Source organism: Spermophilus citellus (genome assembly GCF_964194105.1).
Source record: "Spermophilus citellus genome assembly, chromosome: 11".
In the NCBI taxonomy this organism is placed as follows: domain Eukaryota; kingdom Metazoa; phylum Chordata; class Mammalia; order Rodentia; family Sciuridae; genus Spermophilus; species Spermophilus citellus.
The window spans coordinates 40492902-40517307 of NC_138192.1; the positions used below are offsets into that span (position 1 = coordinate 40492902).

General features: G+C 48.3%; 2 protein-coding genes across 3 annotated transcripts in view; both read right to left on the reverse strand.

The window, feature by feature from the left end:
• Positions 1-234: 234 nt before the first annotated feature.
• The window catches only part of ARHGEF4 (Rho guanine nucleotide exchange factor 4), a 78537-nt gene continuing 54365 nt past the window's right edge, over positions 235-24406 (reverse strand). Inside the window, exons 2-11 of one of the 2 annotated variants that reach the window (XM_081260873.1) lie at positions 18658-18797; positions 8982-9161; positions 7520-7696; positions 7256-7435; positions 6107-6339; positions 5516-5645; positions 3931-4062; positions 3009-3252; positions 2244-2321; positions 235-1727 (exon numbers count right to left, since the gene is read on the reverse strand). In XM_081260873.1, the coding sequence (XP_081116999.1) occupies positions 1576-1727; positions 2244-2321; positions 3009-3252; positions 3931-4062; positions 5516-5645; positions 6107-6339; positions 7256-7435; positions 7520-7696; positions 8982-9161; positions 18658-18797 (1646 nt within the window). In that variant the 3' untranslated portion in view covers positions 235-1575. The remainder of the gene's footprint in view (positions 1728-2243; positions 2322-3008; positions 3253-3930; positions 4063-5515; positions 5646-6106; positions 6340-7255; positions 7436-7519; positions 7697-8981; positions 9162-18657; positions 18798-24406) is intronic. The other variant, XM_081260874.1, reaches the window with a different exon arrangement.
• SMIM39 (small integral membrane protein 39) lies at positions 9022-13111 on the reverse strand. Its single transcript, XM_081260875.1, has 2 exons — positions 12331-13111; positions 9022-9161 (listed from the first exon to the last, which is right to left on the reverse strand). The coding sequence occupies exon 1, from the start codon at positions 12549-12551 to the stop codon at positions 12381-12383; it is 171 nt and encodes a 56-aa protein (XP_081117001.1). The 5' UTR covers positions 12552-13111; the 3' UTR covers positions 9022-9161; positions 12331-12380.

Here is a 24406-nt window from a genome sequence, read left to right on the forward strand (position 1 = left end):
AGCAGGGAGAATGCTGAGGCCCAGAAAGATGGTGGACCCCAGTCCCTCAAAGTCATATATGCCAGCTCCAGCTGAGCAGTCAGGGAAGGAAATGGACCTCCAGGTCTTGCAGACTGTCCTCCCAGCAATCCTTGGTCTTTGCAGCATTGACCCCAGTCTTCAATAGAGCCCACCCCTACCCCATACCTCTGGAATTTCTTGGCTCATGGTATTCTTTTTTTTTTTTTTTTTTAAATATCAGGGATTGAACTCTGGGGTTTCACCACTGAGTCACATCCCCATCCCTTTTTATGCTTCTATTTTGAGACAATGTCTAAGTTGCTTAAGGCCTTGCTAAGTTGCTGAGGCTAGTCTTGAACTTGCAGTCCTTCTGCCTCAGCCTCCTGAGCTGCTGGATTATTATAGGCACGCGCCACCATGCCCCCAGCTCATTCTTTGTCTTTGGGGAAAGCCCAGGCACAGAAAGAACAGGTGCACACACACACACGAGAAAATGCACACACCAACAGAATGCAATGGCTGGAGCCAGATTACTTTTCACAAGTTTCTTTATGAAATTAAATGTGGCTTCTGGCTTGGAGAAGGTATAGTGCAAGAGTGACTGTCCATGCTGCTGAATCCTGTAGGGTTCCACACTGACATGCCAGGCCTGGCTGTGCTCCTGGCGCCCTTGGGCAGGATGTGGGTGCCCTCGCCACATGTCCATTGCCTGGAGTGGTTGGGTCAGTCTGGATGCTGTTGGCCCCAGAATTCAGTCCTTATGGCTTCTCACGCTCACTAGGGTAAGGCAATCTTTCTGTGTCACAACAATTAACTGTTTTTCTTCATGTTAGAAAAACAAGAGGACAAAACCCAAACAAAAACAGGAACCAGGTGGTTCTGCAGCAACCCCACAGCTACAAATGGAATGGTCACAAAACCCCGACCAAAGTATGTGGCTGACTATATGGTTTTGTTCTTCCCACTACACAACATCACGAGTGAAGAGGGTGACCAGCAATGTCTAGAGGAGCTGGGAGGTAAAAGGGCAGGTCTGGGCCAGATATTTGGGTAGAGAATTTCTGGTTCCTGTACTCCAAGGTTGCAAGTGGCCTGAAGGGACACAGCCCAGCTTTGTAGGTGGCCACTGTCCATAGAGTAGTTCTCTCCTGTCTGGAGGAAACAGGAGTGGGGATGATTAGATTTCCAAAGAATCTGGTCCAAAGCAGCTAGTGCCTTCTGCACGCCGGCCTGGTAAGTGGTTCTGAGCGGTGGCTTCCTGGCTCCTGGTTAGTGAAGGCCTCACACAGGTCCATAGTGTGGACAGAAGGGGAGAGGGTCAGAGATCAGGCTGCAGGAGGGGCTTGTATGTGCCAGGGCCCTGCCTCTCCCAGCTGGTCACTTCATTCACCAGCAGCAGGGAAGAAACCAAGCATGGGAGCACAAACCTGGTGTGCCCTGGGGGCACCAACACCTGCACACTTCCAGTTTGCAAGACGGGCAGAGAAGGATGGCCAGATGGAGTGGTCCTCAAGGAGGAAAAGCTGGGGGCTGAGGATGGGCAGGTCCACAAAGTGCTGTCAGGTGGGTACTGGCTCACTTGCGGAAGGGTGCCAGCCGGCTAATGCTGTGCCAGAAGGTGGATGGCTTCCGCCTGGGCTCTGCCAGCACCAAGACCTGCTGTTGGGGCCGACTGGCAGGCAGTAATGGGTGCTTCTGGCGTGTCAGGTAACAGGGCCGGCCTACGGCTAGGCAAAGAGAAACAGCAGGGTCATGGGTGCCCCAGTGTTAGGTGGCACAGGGTGGAAGGCAGAGGGGTCCGTTCCAGAACCCTCAGTTCTGCCGCATAGGATTTGTTTCCCAAGGGGTTGACCACATCCTGGGGCCCAGTCTGCCTGGAGCCTCTGGCCTGGCCCTGACCTACTGCAGCCTTCAGAGATGATAGATGACCAGGGGCCCTTCTAAGGCATGTGATGTTGGCTCTTTCTATAGCAAGGGGGAAGGTAGCTGTGAGGGTGCCTGTCAGCAGCCTAGGGAAGAAAAGCACTGACACTAACTGTGCCACAATGCTGAGGTCAGAGGGTTCAAGATAAAGAACAATGTACTGACCCAAGCTTCCCCTTATCACCAACCTTTGGGAACATAATACCTACAAAGGGCAGTGGGCACCTCTGGGAACCTGGTATTTAGGTGGCTTTGCTTTTGGGGGTCAAAGATGTAATCAATGACAGAGCTGTCCATAGGTGGGACTACTGTCCACTTACCTTTGGGCTTCCCTGTGGCTTGCTGCTTGCTGGCATTCAGCATGGCCTGCTTTCTCTGCAGTTCAGTGATGGAGAAGCCTGGGGGGAGGTATACATAAGGCCCCATATCCTCCTCCTCCCCTGCCTGGGTGCAGTCTTCCTAGTGTTCTACTCCCATATGCCTCAGGGTTTGTGCCCTTAATATAGCAAGGGCTGTTCCTTGTCCTGCTCAGTCAGCTGGCCCTGCCAACTATGGCAGAGAATGAAGATCCCCAAGTCCTCCCACTGTGCCCCACATCTCTTGCCTTTACCTGATGTCTGGCCCTCACTTTGTGCAGTGTCTAGGTGGATGCTCTTTCTTCTACCAAGAGCAACCTGGCCACTGAGTGAATAGGAGGGGGAGAAGCTTATTCTCATGGGACAGGGGAGGATTCTGGAGGCTATTACCCACCTTCCCCTCCATGTTTCCTCAGGGTTCCAGCTGGCTTTAGAGCATGTCCATGGGTACATGTGCAAGTCTGTGCAGTGAAGCAACATCCACCCTACCCCATGCAGGCCAGCAGACCCGTGTTCTGGGGCTGTATACTGAGAAAGGGCCACTCCTGCCAGTAGAGAGAGGGTGGCCTTGCTTACTACTAGGACCAAGAGATTGCTGGAGCCCTGAAACTTCTGGATGAAATACACTGCCTCACTTTATCAAGGTGATTCTGACTGCCAGGCAGCCAGGCCAGGCAAAAGGGCCAGGTTGGCCCTAGAGGTGGGGCAAGGCCCAGCAGGGTCTCGCACCTGTCTCCTGGTCCAGCCGCACCTGCTCCCTCTCCCTGGCAAAGGCCTTGAGCCAGCGCTGCTTCTGCTCAGGCTTCCTGGCACATAGTAGGTGGCTGACCCCTGAGGCATTGCAGTGCAGCCGGAAGGCGTTCTTGATGCTCACGTGGAGGTCTCTGTCTTTCCCATCCTCCAGGTCCACCACCTCCAGGCCATCCATGTCCAGCCGGCCCTTGTAGTATAGCACGTCCCGGCGCAGCAGGTCCTGCCAGATGCTGCCCTGAGCTTTAGCTGCCCACCTGCTCACCTGCTCACCTGCCCATGTCCCTTGTCTGCCCCCAGCCACCTCCCCAGCAGACGGTGAGCACCTAAAGGCAGAGGGGGCCTCTTGTGACCTATGACGGCTGAACCACCAGTGGAGGAGCCTGCCCTTTCAATGCCCAGCTACTAACTGGGCAGGGGGCAGCCCTGTCTTTGAACTGTATAGTCTGGTGGGAAGATACATAGACATAGAAACTAAGACAGTGGCCTACAGGGCACAGTACAGAGGAGTACAGTGGACAAGGAGAACTGCATGGATGGGGGCTTCTAGGCCAGCAGCGAAGAGGAGGCCGGGAGGAGGCTACCGCAAAGGACCTCGGGGGTCACAAGGAGAAGCAGAGATTTATAGGAGGAGAATAAATAGGTGACTTGAGGATCAGGCAGGGGCCAGGTCAGGAGGAGGGCATTCTTAACAATACTGGGCCCTGACTGGACTGAGAGCCATCCTGTGGTCTCACCATCTCCCAGCCCTACGGGCCTGACCATTCCTCCCAGGAATGAGGAATGGCCAGTGTAGGATCTGCCAGTCTCCCTTTCTCGGGGTAGTTGCTCCCAGCCCTTGGTTTTAGTCTCTCCACCTGCTCTGTGGGGCCAATCCAGCAGGGCAGAGTGATGCCGGTACCTTCTTACAGTAGATGAGCTGGTGGTCGAAGAGAAAAAACATTCTCTGCTGGCTCTTGGCTTGGGGCTGTGTAACACGAGTCAGCTCCCCCGAGTAGATGAGTTCTGAGCTTCGAACCAAAAGATCTTCCCCCTGGGGGTCCCCAAGGAGAGGCATGAGAAGAGCACACTCAACCTTGGGCTCTATTTCCTGCCTCTGTAGTGGGTGGGTGGGTGTATTCCCATTATAGTTTCCACTGGGCCAGGTCAAGGGAGGCTGGGTGCTCTTGAAGCCTAAGAAGTATTCTGGTCCCAAAGGTGGGGACTATTGAAGGGGAAGGAAAAAGGTGGAAGGATCTGACCTGAGCTGGCCATCCTTGCAAAATAGTGGCTTCATGTGGCACTTCAGCACTGAAAATGTGGCTAATCCATATTGAGATGTCAGTATAAAATACACACTGAGTTTGAAGACTTAATATGAAACAATGTACAATATCTCAATGGTATTTTGTGTTGATTACAAGTGGAAATGCTCTTTTGGATATACTGAGTTAAACAACATTGAAATCAGTTTCTTCTGTTTCTTTTTTAAGATGGCTACTAGAAAGTGTAAAATTACACATGTGGTTCACACTTTTGATTAGATGGTTCTGCCCTAGTGAAAAAATTAGGCTGGCTAGAATTCACCTCTGTAGCTAGTCTTTAGGAGTCTAAAGAAGGTCCTTTTCTCAGCTATATGTATTTAGTACCTGAAATTCCATCACTGGAACTTTCTACATCCTGTCCCTTTCCAATTCTATGAGAGTACAAATCCCAGCCAGCTGTTGGCAACCACTCAGTTTGGGATGACTGAACTTGTATGGGTCCTTAGCCAAGGCTGGGCCTCTGAACCACTAGACCACATTGCCCAGCTGCTCCTTAGGGATTTGCATTCAGTAGGTCAAGGGTGGGGCCCAGAAATCTATCTTATAACGTTCTGTGGCTGATTTATATTGATTTTCAGATAATTCCTTTGACAGCTGGCACAGTGCCACTGTGTGGACAGGAGCAGAGCCTCGGGAGGAGGTAGAGTGGCTGGTGGTGGAAGGGCAAAACCCTCTACAGCTCTGGGGAGCAGGAATGTTATCAGTTCAGGCCTTCCTGTTCCCTTAGAAGGCAAGGCTGGCAGTTACCTGGGGAATATGCAAGTCATAAAAATGGAACTAGGGAGCCCTGATAGGTAGTGATCCATTTTTGGTCACACTTTGGGGCCTAAATCCAACTGTTGGGAGCCCCAAAAGTTCAATAAAACTCAGTGATGTAATCTGTCCCCTGAGGAATAGATATAGTTTAGAAAAAACATTCTTCCTCTGTTAGGGCTTCTCCTGGCTAGTGGTGACTCTTGAGAGGATTGTCTTACCTCACAGAAAGGGGGCCACCAGGTGTTAAAGTTTGGCTCTGGGCAGCACCAAGGACCCTGTGTCTGTACAAGAGAACCTGCTTTTCTGCCATGAGTGCTTGCTTTCAAGAGCCTGGCTCTCTGATTCTGCTCCCTCCAGACTTTTCAGGGATAAGCACAATTTTCAAGCAAAGACCCAGCAGTGTTTTCTGGGCCCTGGGGCCCTCACCTCCCAGTCCTCTATGGAGCTCTGCCACTGAGCAATCTTGTCGATGTTTTCAAGTCTCCGTTTCCGCTCGTTGATGAGCTGGGCCACGTTCCTCATGGCATGCAGAGCAGCTTCGACATCCTTGAAGTCCCTGTGGCAGAACAGAGATGGAAGGGCACTGCAGGCTGGAGAGCAGAGAGATGTAGGAGTCTCCTACAGCCCCCTGGGTGGAGCTGACTCTTCCTGGGGCTGTTCCTCTTGCCATGTCTGACTGGTCAAATGCACAATCTCTCTCCTCCTGAATATTAAGCTTAATATCCTCTTTTTAAAAAGAATTTTTTTTTTAGTTGTAGATGGACACAATATGTGGTGCTGAGGATTGAACCCAGTGCCCCACATAGGCGAGGCAAGTGCTCTACCACTGAGCTTCAGCCCCTTAATATCCTCTTGATGATTCTCTCTCCCCCACTGCGGTGGTAGCTCTTTGAGGACATTGCTTGTTTTATTTGGTGTGTTGTCCCAGTACCTACATCGGAACCCAACACACCCCAAGTGCTTAACAAACTGACTGGTGCATAACCTCAGGCTATCTCCCTGCTTCATGCCTCCTACCTGTGCTGAGGGTGGGTGTACTTGAGCAGCTCAGCCAGCTGCAGTGGATACTTGCAGATCTTCTGCACTGGAGTCAGCAAGAAGCCATCCAGGGAGATGTCGATCATCTTTTGTAGCAGCCGGCAGGCCTCAAAGAAGTACACATATTTGCTGAGTTTGGTGAGCCGGGACAGCTCCACGCAGGCGTTGGGGTGGTTGTTGCAGTACTCAGAGTAGATCTGGAAGTCTGCTTGCTGTAAAGGCACAGCTGGAGATTAGGATGGCTGTCTTCCTGCTCCCCCAGGCAATCAGCCAAAGCCCCAGGTCCCTGAGAGTCAAGAGCCTCTGATTTCTTTTAGGAGTCGGGTCTCAGGGGACACCAGGCACTCTCCACTTACTTAACTGGGCACAAGGTATGTGGATTCACATCCAGGGATGGGAAGATCCTGAGAGGACTTGCGTGCTCCTGCCTGCTGCCACCCAGCTTTCTCAGCAAAGCCCTCAGTAGAAACTTCAACTTTTTTTTTTTTAATGAAATCAGAGGTGCCAATAAGGAAGGGCTATTATTAAGGCCAAAAGATGAGTGGGGCAGAGGCTGGAAGGTAGAGAGACAGACATCCTTTGCTTAACCCTGTGTGTTTGCCCAGGACAGGGATAAAACAAATTTCTGTGCTTTCAGGTGAGGCTGGAATCTTTCCAGACCAAGTCAATGAACCTTTGGGCATCTGGCATCTACACTGGATGTGGGCTATAAATTCCACACAAATTCTAGATTACCCACTATCTGAGGAACCCCAGAACTTTCCCTGGGGCACTAAATAGGAGGTGGCTGGACACATCTTTGCCTTCCTGTCTGGCCCAAGCAAATCCTTCCTGACTGATGCCTGAGACTCCCCTTTGATGACAGTGATTTCCCCCCACCCCAAAGCAGAGACCCTTCTAAGACTGTTGTAGAGCAAGAGGAGCAGGTTGGGGCCTGGTGCACAGATGTTTGAAAGCTTCTGGGAGAACAGCAATAGCAGGTTGCCTGGGCTGGAGAAGGGAGCCAGGTGCAAAGAGGTGAAAATAAAAGGCCAGGGTGTGTGGGGAGAGGAAGCGTTCCTGGCAGAGAGATAGGTGCTAGACAGGCAGGGCTTAGGGATCCAGATGGAGAAGCCGGGGCTTGCTCACGTGCTCCAAGAAGCAGGCGCCCAGCTCGCTTAGGTGTGGGCGCTCCCTATTGAATTTCTGCTCCAGGGCCTTCACAAATGCCTTCTGGCAGCGATAGATGTCCTCGATGTTCCCAAAGATGGTGCGCAGCTGTTCCTCGCTGAACATGTCTGCACGCTTGCGGCACTGCCTGATGTAGCCCTTGTGGGGGTGGGGGCAGGGGTGGTCAGAGCTCTGTCTCCGTCCTTCTTCCCTCCCTGCCTCACAAGCTGGGTCCCTGCTCACCTCACAGATGTCACGCAAGTGCTTGATGTAGTCCCGCTCGGTGCTGAGAATCTCGTTGATGACGTTTGTCCGCATCTGGTCTTTGCTGCTCTGTGCCTCTGTCCCACCATCTTCAGCCTTGCCATCGCCAGTCTGTGGGGCCTCGTCATCTGTGGGCTCATCCTGGTTCACCCGTAGCTGCAGGCAACCCGAAGTCAGTCAGCGCCCTGTGGTGGCTCTAGGAGTCAGTCCCTGTACACTGCACAGTGGCAGTGGGGAACTGAGACTCAGAGGACCTGCGGTGGTCCTGAGCTAGCTCGGAAACTCCTATAACTGCTGTACAAGGCCAGGATGGGGACAGCAGGTCTAACTGCAGCAGATGGGAGATGGGAAGTGAGGCCACCTGGGACCCCAGAGCTGTTTTGGGTTTGGGGTTTTTGTTTGCTTTGTTTTGCACCAAGGGGCACCGATATTATCCCAAGACCACTGGGGCAGCCTTGGCAGACCCTATGTTCCCCCTGAAGCCTCCCACCCCAACTTGGTGCTTAGCACAGTGCTTGAAAATGTGCCAGGGGTTTCTGAACCAGCACTTGCCATACTAGGCTGTGTGGGGGCTGACTACACTGGGTAGGTGGTGTGGTCTTGCTCGTTCAAACCTGTAACTTAAGGAAAGACTTGGGGCTCAGAGTAGACAGTTTACCTGAGAGTCCTGGGCAGGAAGAGCACCTGAACACCAGGGCATGAGGTCTCCCCTTCTGGCTGCCCTCAGCCTGGCCCTTTGGAGATCGCACCTGGATTTTTCCCTTGGAGACCAGAGGTCACCTTAGGTGGGACCTGTGTCCCCTCCCTGTGACCTCTTAGCGACTTCATGCCTTGGTTTCCTCAGGTCCCTACCTCCCAGAGCTAGATGAGTGTTAAGTGAGATGATCCATGTAAATGTTCTGTAGTGCTTCATAAAGGCCTGGTAAATCAAGTTCTTCCTGGTGATGGGATTCTATCATGCACATTCCCCTTGTGAGTCATATTCTATCATCACACTGTTCACTCTGGCCTGAGGGCTCAGCAGGAAGGCATTAGCAGCAGGGGACAGAGGAGGTAGTGGTTCTGTAGGAGGAGCAGGGCTGTGTCACAGCTCTCTGACACCCACTCATCCAGCCCAAGGCACCAGGTACCAACAAACTGGAGAGGGGGACCCCAGAGCTATTTTGAGCTTGGATGATAATGATGATTTTGATAATGGGACTTGAACCAGGGGCACTCTACGACTAAGCTACATCCCCAGCCCTTTTAAAAATGTTTTATTTTGAGACAGAGTCTTGCTAAGTTTCCCAGGCTTATCTCAAACTTGTGATCCTCTTGCCTCAGCCTCCTGAGTAGGTTGAGATTATAAGCATGAGCTACCATGTCCAGCTTGGGCTTGGATTTCTGAGCAGAGCCAAGTAGTTCCTCACGAGTCAGGCAGAAGCACAGGCTGGAACCATACCCGCACAAAGCTGGCTGGAAACCACCCCTCGCCGTCGGCAACGCGGCCCCACCACCACTCTCTGTTGGTGGCATCCATCACTTCGATGACGTCCCCAGCTTTGAAGCCCAGTTCTTGGTCGTCCATGGTGACATGGTCCCAGAGTGCTTCAGCACAGACCACACTGCCATCACTGATGAGCTGTGGAGAGAGCCATGGCAGGCGGGTCAGTGGGGCAAAGCTACTCTGGACCTCATGGGGTTAGGGCCAGGCTGAAGCGCTCTTGTTGTCCATCCTCACCCTCAACTGCCCTGGGAAAAAGAGATCCTGACCTCCCAGCCGACAGCTCTTTGATAGCAGGGTTGTGCCCTGAGCAAATTGAGGCTGTCAGGGCTCAACAGTAGAGCCAGAAGTGAACTTGAACACACCCCTGCTGAGCAGGTGCTGGAGCAGGTGCCTCTCCGCTTCCAACCCACCTTCAACCACAGCTCAGACACCCACATCAGCTGAGCAGCACCCCTCCTCAGAGTCCTACGCATCTACATTTTACTCATTCCAACCGTTTTCCTTTATTTCCTAACTTTAGAAGTAGGTATGTGGGGCTGGGGTTGTGGCTCAGTGGTAGAGCGCTCGCCTAGCACATGCCAAGCCCTGGGTTTGATCCTCAGCACCACATAAAAATAAATAAATAAAACAAAGGTACTGACAACTAAAAACTAATTAAAAAAAAAAAAGTAGGTGTGTGTTGCAGCTGCTATCATAGATATCTCTGGTGTTCTTGTGTGCTTTGTCACCAAGTCAACCACTTTTACCCGGTTGACAATTCTTTGCTTTGGTTATTCTCTGCCCAATAACCTATGATATTTTTCTCCTAAGTGGTTGTGGACTGATACATCACAACCAGGCAGCCCTTGCCTGTGGATTTGTTTCCCATTGGGCTGATACCTGCTTTTCTGTAATGTGGACCCTGTTTCTACTCCATAAATGATGAATGGCTCCAGTAGTATTAGGGCAGTAGAGGAGGGGTGAGCTGGGAATTGCATAGAACTGAGGACTGCCACTGTACAGCTAAACAATCAAGGAAGAATTGGAGCATCCCCAGATTGGCCTTCTGCACCAAGCACTCCCGCTTAGCTGCTCTCCACCCACGGTGAGCCCTCCCTTGGCTTCCCTAGGTGCATCAAGGGCTGTGTGCATGCTGTGTGCATGGGAACCAAGAGCAGGGTTACACCTTTCAGCTGGACTGCCGGTACATCCACCCCAGTTCCAGTCACTGTCCAAGAGGCATCTGTGCCTAAGTGGGTAGGGTGAGTGGTAGGCTGCCACTGCAGCACAGAAGCCCACTCAGGCTAGGAGCTGCCTTCCAGGGGAGGGCCTGAGCAGGCAAGTTCAGGGAAGGCCCAACCACTGGTTCTTACTCTTTCTTGAAGGTGACACCTGCACACTTGATGACACCTCTCCTCAGAGTAATCTGCAAGCCCATGTGCAAATGTACCCTTACAATGCAGTGACCATTCCCAAGGCCTATGTGGGGACCCCAGGCATAGAGCACTGGGTTATTCCTGGGAGCAGCAGTCTTTAGACCTTTACCCTCATGCCCAGCTATAATGACCTGCACGTGGGCCTGGCTGCAACACAGATGGGATGAAACAGGGACTTGGCGCAACCATATGAAAGCCAGCTGGCTGCACGTGTAGAGCCAGTGTATCTTTGACAAGCGGGCTTTTATGCAAGGTCTAGAAGGATGTGGCTCAAGAGAAAGGAGGAAGTGGACACCCCCGGTGATATAGGTGAGTCTTGTGAGAATGCAGGTGAATGGGCCTGACCTGGGGGAGTAACCCAGACACTCAATGCAACCCAATTCCCACTGATTCCTCTACTAGGTGGTTCCTGCTTTGTCTTAACTGGATGAGGTGTCTCTCTCTGTCCCCAGATCCCTTCAAATGAGCCCTGAGCAAAAGCCAGTGTGGTCCTTTCCCCTATTCAGCAGTCCTTGCAGACCGGTGTGGATATTACATGGGCTGTTTCCTTCATAACTCCTGGGGAAACTATGGAAGGAGTTGGGAATCTAAAGAGTCAAGGCTTCACAGCGAGAACTGGGTGACAGGTACCAACAGGGGCATGTCCCCATGCCTATCCTGCCCAGAAGTGGGGGTAGGGAGGTGTTGGCCACCTCTGTTGCTTCCTTGTCTTACAACTGTGTACACAGGGCACCTGAAAGACACATGGTTGGGAACAAGTTCTCCAACCTCCCCACGCCTCCTGTCAGTGGCCCAAAACCAGAAGTACTCTAACAAGTTATAGTACTGACATTAGTAATTTCTGCGATGTCACCAAAACACAATGTGATTCCAAGAGATCAGAGACATGTTTCCTAGGACATCAGATGTGCCTCACCTGCAGGCAGAGGATGGTTTCTGGGCACAGACCTTTTCCGGTGCTCTATCCTAGGTGCAGTTGTCCCTGAAGCTAACACTCCAGCCTGACAGGCCCCAGGGGATAGGACTCCAGGCTGGCCCCCACCCGGCAGGAGAATGCAGAGGTAGACTTTGAGGCACAGGGATGTTTATGTGGAGGGGCAAGTTCAAGACTAAGGCAAGCCAGGGCAGGAGCACGATCCCTTCCTGTAATTTTGAAGTTCTGACTGGCCCTGGGATTAGCAATATTGCCAGGCTCTGCCTAATATTGCCCCCCCCCCACCATTGTCACCCTTCCCATCCTGCCTCCTGTCTCTTTCTCTTACTTGCAAGGTGGTGGTGGCTTTACAATGTATAGTCTGGGAGTGGCAGTCTGGACTCCCCTGCACTGGTATTCCTGTTCAATGTCTACCTGAACAGGAATGTCTACATCTCAAGAAGAGTAGCAGGGGCCCTGCCCCTAGGGAGATTGACTGGCACTACTTATTTTAAGGCCTAAAATGGGAACAGCAACTGCAGGTGACCTGCCTGAGGTATCCAGGTATCTTTCACAAAGCTCTCAAAACACACACGCACACACACATGTACACACACACACTCACACACACAAGTACATGCCCAGTTCTGCTCATCCAGTGGTCTCATGCACACCGTTTCCTGACAACTACAGCCAGCCCTGCTACAGCTGTGTCCATACCTACCCCCAGTTATTCACAGAGATGCGCCATTTTAGCTCCCCCATGCCGCATCACAGCACAGAGGACAGACTGGACCCCCGCCCCCCATGCACGTGTGCCACCATGCCCCTGTCACCCACATGGTGGCACTACCGGTACCACCCCAAACCAGGCCTTGTCAGTGAGCACATGGGTGGCCTAAGGCCTTATCTCCCCAGATCCGGGTGCGGAGGCTATGGGTGACAGTTGCTGGCATGCAAACCCGGAGCCACTCACCACAGCGCGGTCCCCCACGGCACAGCACGGCACCGGGTGGGCTGCTTGGCTCAGCGGAAGGCCAGCAGGAATATCAGCACAACATTGATGAGGACGAGGAACACCAGCACAGCGGAAACCACCACGCGCTGGGCGCCGGGGGGCAGGTTGCAGCGTAGCAGGGCGCGCAGGGCGCTCCCGGGCGTCGCGGGGCTGCGCCGGGACTGCGGGCCCCTGGCCATTGCTCCCGGCCTCCTCGCTCTGTGCGGCCCGGAGATCCCGCCGCGCAGGGCCGGAGCAGGCGGCCCGCAGCGGCCGGGGAGGGGGCGGAGCTGCCGGCGCTAGAGGGCCGGGGCTCCTCCCGCGCCGCCGGCGCCTTGCGCGGCGCTTCCCAGGTCCAGGAGTCCGGGCAACCGCACCGAGTGAGCTGGCGAGGATGGCTGGGTGGGAGGACAGCCGAGGGAGACGAAGGACGGGGGACCGGTTAAGGAAGCTGCGAGGGGTCTCGGAGCTCCAGCGTGCGCTGCGCTCTGCCCTTGGCGCCTCCTTGTGGTAGCGGGGAGCCCTCAACACCCGCACAGCTGTCCTGGCATGGATGGCCCAGGGATGCTCTGGACCTCACAGACATAGGGAGAGGATGTAGAGGCCAAAATGCTGATCACCGTCCCTTCGGGGACGAATGGATCAGGAGTTCTGTTCACTAATAAGGCTGCCTTCTGGTCCCCACTTTTCAGATGAGTAAATGCGGCTCCAAAAGATCCCGTAATTTGCTTTGTCATAAAATCACCCAGGACTGGGGATAGTGGAGCCAGGATCTGAACCCTAGCCAGGCCGATTCATGCTAAGGGCTTTTTTCTTCATGACCTCAACCACCAGAGAAACATTGCTCCTTTGGGCAAATAATTGGTACCTTCAGCTGATGTGTAAAAAAAAAAAAAATCCTTTGTCAACTAACCAGGGTTCCATTTCCTTCACCAGACAGAGCCCATTATCTTAACTGGGAAGGTTTCAAAACTCACATGCCTGAGTCTTTCCTGTCCACAACAGAGTTCAGTCAAGGTCAATGTCTCTCTCCAGAATAAAACTGTAGTTAAGAGGGTTGAACATTCAGGTCTGAAGTGGGCAGATTCCTAGGCACCAAACTCAGTGCTCTGACTCTGGGACAGGAAGAGTCCCTCCCAAGAGCAAGGGGAAGGCACACAGATGAAATGGTGGAGAGGCTGAGTTTTCACATATGGGTGACTGTGTTCAGGTTTCTATGTGTATGTGGGTCAGTATACATGTACGCCCTTATAGGAGAGTGTGCCTTCATCCTTCTGAAGACTCCAGGGAAGCTCTTGCCCAGTTCTTGGGTGCCAGGTTGCTCCCCCAAAGTTTCAAGGACTTATGGGGAATCAGAGGGCATCAAAAGTCCCCCAGGCACCGCCAAATCCCAGTGCTCCTCTAAAACTGTGGGACATACCGTTTAATGGGTTGTGGTTTGGAATCCTTGACTTGAGATGTTTCATTGTGCATCTGTGCACAGTCTATGTATCCTTGGGCTCCTGGGCACAGCAGGACTGGGAACTTGCAAGCCACCGTGGCCCTGAGCCCTGCAGGGTCTGCAGCTCCCTACTGTACCATGCACAGGCTTGTTTTAATACGTTAGTACAGATCCAAATGTGGGCATGGCCTCTGTCCATGCACAGCAGGGCAGCCTGGGAACATGGAATGTGGTAGAAGGACCTTTGCTCTGAGCTAGACTGACAGGGCCCACCCCTCTGACTGGGAGCCCCTAGCCTTTTGGTCCTAAAGGGTTCAGTGTGCAGCAGGAACAACACAGCAATAGCTTTTTTGGTGTGAATTGTTCTTTCTTTCTTTCTTCTTTTTTTTTTGGTATAAATTTCATCTAAAACAACAAAAAGGCTTGAAGACAGAAGAAAATGTTCCCATCCCCTTGCGGCTGCTGGTCAGGGACTTGAGGTGGCAGGACAGATGTAGAAGTGAAGGGGAGACAGATATCTGATGCAGATAAGGGCTTAGCCTTACCTGTGGCTTCATGATGACAGTGGAGAGAAGAATGCTTATTTTGGAGGTGCTGGTCAGTAGGTGGCTTTGTGGCCCTGGACTGACATGGTAGTGTTAGTTCCAAGGGACTTCAAGGTGCTCCTGCCCCATCTCAAGGAACACCTGAGCCAGGTGGTTGTGTGAGGATAAATGTATCTGGGGTACCTACAGGCATCGGACACCTCCCTGGGGCTGGAGTGTGTGTGACAGACAGATCAGGCCATGGAATGGTCATAGGAGCTTGGAAATGACAGAGATACTTTGAGCCAGAGGATCAGACTGAGTCCATGGAGGACTGGCCAAAAGCTGGCCCCAGGTCCTGTAGCATCCCCCATGTGTTCCATGAAGTGCCACAAGACAAGGATAATGAGATAACCTTCTATCCTTGAGTGACCCAATGTCCAAGTTACTGGAATGATCTCACTACCTACTGTTGTGCTGGCTTCATGACAATGGGTGTTCCCTTTTATATTTTAAGCCCTATTTAAATGAATGAAACATATGTCTTGCATGTCTGTCTGTCTACCTTCTAGTTTGGGCTTAATCTTCGTTCACTGGGATGATTCAGAAGCAGTCTATTGGTACCCACCCCTACCAGCATCCTGGAGTGAGGAGTAGCTATATGTGCAGGTGCATGGAGCTGATCCCAACCCCCCATGACCTTTGGAGATGTAGCCTAGAGGAAGCTCCAACTGTTCCCAGGCAGTGAGGTGGTTGGTCCAGACCTTCCCCAACAACTCCAGAGCCACGCCTGCCTCTTCCTGATCACAGTATGTACCAGAACCACAAACATCATGGAAGGGCCACAGCTGGGTGGCTTTGGAAAGGGAATGTCTTATGGAAGATGTGATGGCCCAGCCCAGTGGGGTGAAACAGGAAGGGGAAAATGGACAGGCCCAGTGCCAAGCCATAGGCATCTAGGGAAGGCTCTAGAAGGGACAAAGCTAAAAGGAGACAGGAACACTTGTGGGCGCTGAGGACAATCAATTTCTACATTCATTGATTTATCTTGCAGGATCTGGATAGTCATAAAGGGCCAGACACAAATATGAGCAAGGAATACAGAATGAAAACTCTGGGCCTTCTGTGTGTCCTGAGGGCACATACACACAGAGAAAGATAAATGCCCTCACACAGCTCCGTTCCTGGACGGCCACCTCTTGGCAGGCAGGATTGTGTCTTCTGTATATCTGCCTCCTAGGGCTGCAGACACCGTTTGGCACACGGTAAGTACTCAGCATACACGTTACATGCATACCACATGCACAAATATACATCACACCCATAACAGTCCTTAAATACCCAGAATGCAGACTGCCTCTCAGCTCTCCCCTGTCTACTGCTCTCTAGGCTGGATGACTTAGGTTTCCCTTTCTTAGGAAATTAAGAATTGCTTTCCTCTTCTAAGGCCAATATGAATAAGAAATTGCCACAATTTGGAACAAGACACCCATGTATTCTTAGAAAATACAAGTAAATATGTAATTTTAGAGCAAAGCAAATATTACTGAGTCTGGACTTTTCTCTGACACCAGTTGCCTCAATAATTTCCAGGTGTGAGACTCATTAACCCCAAGCCAAGCTTTGTTTTGGAGCTCGCAGGGTCAGCAGCAAGTGCCTAAGTGCACCTTACACAAATCCCCTAGCCTCTCATCAGACAATCACTGTTTATATCCTTTCAAAGAGTTTCTGACAAGAGTCTGTTTCATGCCTTCAGAGGACTGTGGCCAACACTACCTGGCCCAGTGAAGTCTCCTATATCCCTGCAGTAAGCACAAGCACGGGCATCCATGTCATGATGATATAGGGCTGATTGGCTGCAGGTTCTCTTGTGCGCCCAAGGAGGTGGCCTCCACAGCCCCATCTGCTTTCTTTTGCTCTCTTTCAGGGCCCTGCACAACCTGCTGTGTCGGTCAGAGGGGTCCCTCAGTCCAGCTGTTGTTTCCTCTGGGTTGTAACATTTCTTCCCCTTCAGAAAATGGCCAGAGTCCAAGAGGACAGTACCCTAGGAAGTACTGGGTATTCTAAACATAAGGTATACCCAGGAACCTCCAACACCAAGAAAGACCTTGAGCCAAACAGGAAAACAAACTCGTTAAGCAATGCAAACAGCCACTTATAAAATTCGTGTCTACACTGCTTGCATTTCCCTCCTTAAGGTGCCTCTCTGCCAAAGACTATATTCTTTTAGAGCAGTTCCAGCTCTTGGTCTTTCTTGGTCAAAGCATCTTAGAATAAACAATTTGTCAAGGACCGGAGGGCCCCCCAAAAGTACCTCCTCACTAGTAACAAGATGTGGCAGTTCAAAATTTTACCACCAAGAATGAGACCCAGACATGGAAACTCTACCAGTGTAGTACTGAAGGCCAGTCAAATAACTCCACTTCTTTGGGATCACTGAGAGCTTTTGGTTACCGTTTCTTCCTCCTATCCTTTCCCTGGAGACTTGTATTGAGGCCCTGCCATGAGCCAGGTCAAGTTCATTAGATTCATTATTCCAGTTAGTCCTCACACAGCTCCGTGATCATTCTGTTTTATAGCCAAGTGAACTGATGCTCAGTCCTTTGTACACTCACATGTGACAGGCTCCAACTCTGGGGCTTCCCCTCCTAGGAATGAGCCTGATACTGAGGCAGGCAACTTGCATTTTCAAGGCAAAGCGCAACCATCATCTGTGAATTCTTCTTACAATGAAGATGTGACTTCAGAACAGCTTCCACCCAAAATAGCTCATAAGAGGCAATTAAAAGGAATGGTTGGAAGCTGGAGGTATAGCTCGGTGGTAGAGTATATATTAGCATGCCTTAGGCTCTGGCTCCTATCCCCAGCAGCAAGGAAAAATAAAAGAGAGATAGGTTTTATTAGCATGTTTATGTTCTATGCTTCATGGATATTTGATAAACAATTTTAAATCATTTTCCAGAGGGGCTGGAGATGTAGCTCAGTGATAGAGCACTTGCTTCACACATTTGGGGCCCTGGGTTGCATCCCCAATACTGCCAAAAGAAAAAAAAATCATTATCTAGAGCCAGGCTTCTAAGAAGAGTTCATCACCATTTATTATTCAGTCATGGGGACACTGAGGCACTGCTCTCTGCACTGGTTTCTGAGAAGCCCACCGGCCCTTCATTCAAGAAATGTAAAAGGGCAATTGTAAATGGATCCTTTTCTGAGGAAAAATTGAAGTGCTGCAAGATTCTGGTTCTAATGAAGCAGAAACACAACAGAATTTACAGCCAAGGGAACATGGTGTTGCTAGGGGCATGTGCTTGTGCTGAACGTTTGGTTAACTACCATTATGTTCCACCACCCACTCCACTTTTAGATAAAAGAGGGCAAGAAAACAGGAGCACAAGTGAGAAAAAAGAGGAGAATCAAAGTTTCAAAGTTTCTCTTTGCTAAGAAACGGTGGTTAATGGATGCTGTGGTGCAGCTGGACAGGATGAATCATTTCTAGTCTTGTACAGCATAGCAAGATAATGCTGCTTAACAACAATTAAGAATAGTTCAAAATAGCTACTAGAGAGGATTTTTATTGCTCCCAACACAAAGAAATGATTAATGTTTGAGGTGATGGATATGCCAGTTTCCCTGATCTGATCATTACACATTGTATGCATTTATTGAAATGTCATACTGTGTCCCATGTACAATTATTATGTGCACCAAATAAAAATTAAAAATATTTTTAAACGTCTCTTTTTTTTTGGAGAATGCAAAAAGAAAACTAGGGATGGGAACCAGTTCTGCTCAGATGAGGTTTCTCACTAATTTCTTCGGCTTAGGTAAGAACAGGGGCACATAGTTGTCATAGCAACAGCAATACTTGGAGCTGTTGGTGTCCACAGGTAAGAAATCAGTTTTCCCTGGCCTTGACCCCAGTCTTCCTATGCTTATGGCTTGTTGGAGGGTGGGGGCTGGAGTGACTGGGGGCCCCTGACTGCTTCTGTCAGGCAGTGCTCCACCCACCAGGACATATTTGCAAAGGGCTTCCTTCTCCTAGGGGAGCAGTGTCAGGAGGGCTGGAACACTCACATGTGCCTACTCTTCTGATCCTCTGTGGGTCCCAGAAGGGAACAATGGAGCCCTATGTCTGGACATACTGCTCTAAACACCTCACCCTAGAGTGAGAGCCATAGGCTGTAACATGCTGTGTGCACTCAGTGCCACACCATGTGTTTGAATAGGACTGTGCTCATCTGGCCTGTGGGAGTCTGCTGAATTGCCCTGGCAGCCAGGCCACATCTGCCAAGCTTGGGTCCAGCCCTGTCCCTCCCTCCACCCACACAGTCTTGACCCTACCTCGTTGATGGCCAGCTGCTCGCCGCCCCCTCCAGGGTGGCTGTAGTGGTGGCCAGAGCTGTGCAGGTCTTCATACAGGTCCTCCTCACTCCCCGCCTCCTCAGCGTGGACAGTCGTGTCCAGAACTCCATCCGGCATGGCTGGAAGCAGAGACAGCAGCTGGCAAAGGGGAGTGGGCTTGAAGGGCAGAAGGTGGACATGCAGAAAAGGAGCCAGAGGATTTAGGACAAATGCTCCTTTTGTGAGAGGACAGACAAGGTCCAGGAACTAATTTTTCAAACCATCCTTGCTGCAGAATTGTGGACTGGTTGAAGGCACACACTGGCTGGATCACACATCACTGCCAGTCACCTGCCACTCAACCCACAGCAACCTGGCAGACAGGGAGACACGGGGTTTCCCCATGGTCAGTGCTCAAGAGCTCCTCCTGCTGAACTCCATTAAAAACCATTTACCAGTATGTCCGCCATAGAAGACCTTTAGGAAAAATGTGTTCAAATGTTGTTATGTTGTACAGTTGGCTCTCTGTATGTGTGGGTTCTTCACCAGAGGATTTAACCAACCTCAGACTGAAAATATATATTTTTAATTGTGTCTATACAGACCATGTCCAGACTTTTTTTTTGTCATTTTCTTCTGAACATAACAGTTTAACAACTATTTACATAATATTTACATTGTATTAGGTATTGTAAATAGTGGTCATCTAGAAGTGATTGTGTAAGCGTGCTAGAAGTATAGGTCCAGCTCACCATGCACCAGGTCCTGGGACCAATCCTCATCACCCAAAACAAACAAAAAGTATACAGCAAGCTCTGTGTAAGTTCTATGCAAATACTGCACCATTTATACAAAGAACTTGGGAGCATCAGTGGATTTTGGTATCCATAGGGTGTCCTGGAACCAGTCCCCTGTGGATATAGAGGAATACCTATCTATATGTTTATGCGTCTAGTCAAAGAAAATATATAGCAAACACATGCAAATATAGTTTAAAATTTAAAAGGGTGCGTCTACTGATATGCCTAACACTATAATTCTAGAATTTACCTCCTATTTGCATCACTCCAATCCCATTTTCTGTCTCTTTTAGAGATATCCAATAGTTTGAAATTTTTTTTTCAGACTATTCCCATTGAAGGTGGTGCACACATGTAGTCCCAACGACTGGGGAGGCTGGGGAGGGAGGAACTCAAATTTAAGGCCAATCTTTGAAACTTGGAGAGAACTTATATCAAAAATTAAAAAAAAAATCACTCCTACACCTTTGTGTTAGCAAGTTTTTTGTTGAGTTTTGCCTGTTTTTTTTTAAACCAACCTCAGACTGAAAATATATATTTTTAATTGTGTCTATACAGACCATGTCCAGACTTTTTTTTGGTCATTTTCCCCTGAACATAACAGTATAACAACTATTTACATAATATTTACATTGTATGAGGTATTGTAAGTAGTGGTCATCTAGAAGTGATTTTGCCTAGTTTTGACTTTATATAAATGGAACTATCCATCAGGTATTCCCTGGCTGGCTCTTCTCACTCCTCTGCCTGTGTAGCTGTGATGGATTCACATTTACTGAGACACAGGCTTGGGTTTTATGAATATTTCATGTATTGTGTATCCGCTGTACTTCTGGGGAAGGATGGGTTGTTTCCTGTGTTGTTGCTGATGTGTATGATGCTGCTGTTAGACACATTTACACACCTCCTGGGCACATGACCAGGACGTTTTCTAGGACAGTGTTTCTCAACCTTGTTTTCATTATTGCCCCCTAATGAGCCTTTAACACAGTTTTCTTAATCCCATCCTGCCTCCCATGAAATATCAATACCATAGGTATACTGTGTATTGCTCACATTATGTGGCTCTTTTGAGGGCCACGGGCCATTGTAAATAGCTGCTTTTTGCTCACTTTGGGAGAAATCAGCCCACCTGGTATGAATACATACTCTAGGGTAAAGACACCTAGGTATGGCTTCTCTGGGTCCTGGGTAACTTAAGCAATTTCCTGAAGCTATTGTACCAACTTAGACTCTCAGCAGTGGAATATTAATATTCAGATTGCTCTACATCCTGGCCAACTCTTGGGATGGGCAATATCAAGCAGCTTTTGAGAGACTAATGGGTATGAAGTGATATCTTACTGTGGTTTTAATTTACATTTCTGATCACTAATGAGTTGAGGATTTTATCTACACTTTATGTCATTTGTTTCCTTTAATGTTTAAACACCTATGAATTTTACTCATTTTTCATTGCACTATCTTTAATATCTATACATATGTATATGTATGTATCTATATCTATATCTATATCTATATATCTATATCTATATCTCTCTATCTATATCTCCATCTATATCCTCCCATTTTGGATGGGATGCAAAAACAAATGGATGTGTGTCACCCATCTGTGTCACAACCATTCTCCCCTGATTTGTAGCTTATCTTTTTTTTTTCCCTTAAATTAATACTGGGAATTGAACCAGGGGTGCTTTACCATTGAGCTACATTGCAGCTCTTTTTATTTTGAGACAGGGTCTTGCTAAGTTGCTGAGGTTGTGCTTGAACTTGTGATTCTCCTGCCTCAGCCTCCTGAGTCACTGGGATTACAGACATGCAATACTGAGCCCAACTGTAGCTTGTCTCATCAGTCTTGTTTTTTTTTTTTTTTTTTAACTTTTGATGAGCTGAAATGCTGAAATTTTGATATAGACAAACCTGTCAGTCATGTCCTATGTGATTTGTATTTTTTGTATGTTTAGGAAATTTTTCCCTAGATATTCCCTATGTTATCTTTCCATGTTTTGTAGGGTTTTTTTTTTTTTTTTTTTTTACACGTAAGTTTTAAGTCTACCTGCAAATGATTTCTATGTATGGTCTGAGGTAGGAATCCGAATTCATTTTTTTTCTGTAAGAATAATTAATAGTCTCTGCACCATTTGCCAAATAGGTGAACCTTTCCAACGAATCTATTTGTTCTTGTTTTAAATCATGTTTCATGTGGATGGGTCTGTATCTGGGCTCTGTTCTTGTGGTAGGCAGAATAATGCTCTGTACAATATGAAAAATATCTTATTCAGAGCCTGTGACTATGTTATGTTACGTGACAACAAGGAATTAAGGTTTCAGATGGAATTACGGCACTATCAGCTGACCTTGAAATAGGGAGATTATCCTGGATTATTTACATGGGCCCAACAAAGGTGACAGCATTAAGACTGTCTTCTGACATATTTGCTCCCTTGTGCAAGCCTTATCTGATCCCTTCCTCCAGGAACTAATGCTGCCTCTAATTTACTCTTTTCTGCATTGTGTTAGCTTCTCTCCCCAGCTAGATTGTGAATTATTTGAAGGCAGTAGCCATGCCCTTTTCCCTGATGTTGATATTCAGTCAGTGTTAGATAAATAAAAAAGTAAACAGATGGAAGGATGGTGGCTAGATAGAGACTAAACATAGGAATCATAGGAATTAAAAAATGGAGAGACGAGACTGGACATGATGGCCCTTGCCTATTATCCTAGTGACTGGGAAAGCTGAGACAGGAGGATTGTAAATTCCAGGCCAACATGGGCAACTTAATGAGGCCCTAAGCAACTTAACAAGACTCAAAATAAAAAAAATTAAATGAGCTACTGGCTGTAGCTCAGTGGTAAAGCATCCTTGTCTCAAAATAAAAGGGGAATGTAGGTCCATGGTACAGTGTCCCTGAGCTCAATCCCCAGTACCGTTAGGAAAGACGGACGTGTGGATGCAAGAACAAATGGAAAGCTAGAGCACAAGTGGCCCGGCAGAGCTAATGCCAAGAACACTGAAGCTTCATGCATGTAGCTGCATATGGACAAAAGTATGGTGAAAGGGTACCCGGGAAGCCCTCTTTCTCTAGCCTGGCAGCTGTGGCTGAGCTCAGTTTGCAAGAACAAGGACCTTGCTCCTGACCTTGTACACAATCAAAAGTACCAAGTCCACCCCCATAATTTTTATTTCATTTATGTTTTAAAGTTGTTTTGTTATGGAATGCTTCTACTATATACAAAGGGAGAAAAACAGTACAAGGAATCTCGTATAACCAGTGTCCAATTTCAACAATTCTCAACATGAATTTTGTTTCATCATCTAATTTTCCTCCCCACTACTGGATGATTTTTTCCCCCACTGGATGATTTTTTAAAGCACATTCAAGTCATGGCATGATTCCATCTGTAAACACTACGGTATATGTTTCTAAGAGAGAAATATTCTATCTCTGTTTTTTTTTTAAAAAAAAACAAACGTAATCTCAGACACATCTAAAACAGCAATCTATCAAAGATTGTCAAAGTGCCATGTCATCTCTTCTAGGGTGTTTAAAAACTTTACTTGAAATAAAGATTTGGGTTATAAGGTAGTACAACTAGAACAGAGAGATTCTATGTATCCTTCACTCAGTTTCCCCCAATGGATATTGCATGTAAGTCAAGTACAATATCACAGCCAAGAAAAGGACACTGGGGAAATGTGTGTGTAAAGTCCTCTGTCATTTTATCAACTATCTGGATGTGTGTATCCTAAGGAGCAACCTGTATATATATTTTTTTTGGTACCAGGGATTGAACTCACAGACACTGGACCACTGAGACACCTCCCAACCCTATTTTGTATTTTATTTAGAGACAGGGTCTCACTCAGGTGCTAAGCATCTCACCATTGCTGAGGCTGGCTTTGAACTTGAGATCCTCCTGCCTCAGCCTCCTGAGCTGCTGGGATTACAGGTATGCGCCACCACACTTGCCTGTATGTAAACTTTTGAGGTTGGCCTTTGTCACTCAGTCACTACTCTTGAGATCCATTCAACTTGTTGTATTATAGTTTCATTTATTGCTGAGTAGTATTTCATGATATATCACAGTTTAACCATTCACCTGTTTAAGGATAGATTGGTCATTTCTAATTTTTGGCTATTATGAATATAGCTGCTATGCATATTCATGTGCAGGGTTTTGTGTGAACATAAGTTTTCATTTATCTGTGATAAATGCCCAGGAGTGAATTGCTGGGTCCTATGGTAGTGAATACTTCGCTTTTAAGAAGTAAAATAATTTTTCCAGACTGTACCATTTTACATTCTAATCAGCAATGTATGAGAGACAGTTTCTTTGAAACTGCACCAGGATTTGGTATGGTCATTATTTTATATATGAGACATTCTGATGGATGTGTAGTGATATCAGATCATGGTTTCAGTTTTCACCTCCTAAAAAGCTGGTGATGTTGAACATCTTTTCATATGTTTATTTGCCATATCAACTCTTTGGTGAAATATCTTTTCATGGCTTTTGCCTATTTTCCAACTGGATTTTTTGTTATTTTTATGAATACATCAAGATCTGAAAGTTTTTCATATATTCCAGATATGAATTCTTTGTCAGATATATGATTTGCTAATATTTTCTCTATTACAGACTATCTGTTCATCTCCTTAATAAGGGCTTTTGTAGAGCAAGCAAAAGTTTTAAATTTTTATGATGCTCAGTTTATCACTTATCCTTTATGAGTCATATTTTTGGTGTCATGTCTAAGAAATCTTCACCAAACCCTACTTCCCAATTATATTCATTATATTTGCTTCTAAAGGTGTGTGTGTGAGTGTGTGTGTGTGAGTGTGTGTGTGTGTGTGTAAATCCCTTTCAATGTTGGAGGCTGAACCAAGCCATTCTACCACTGAAATATACCCACAAGCCTTAAAATCTTCACAGCTTTACTTTTTGTA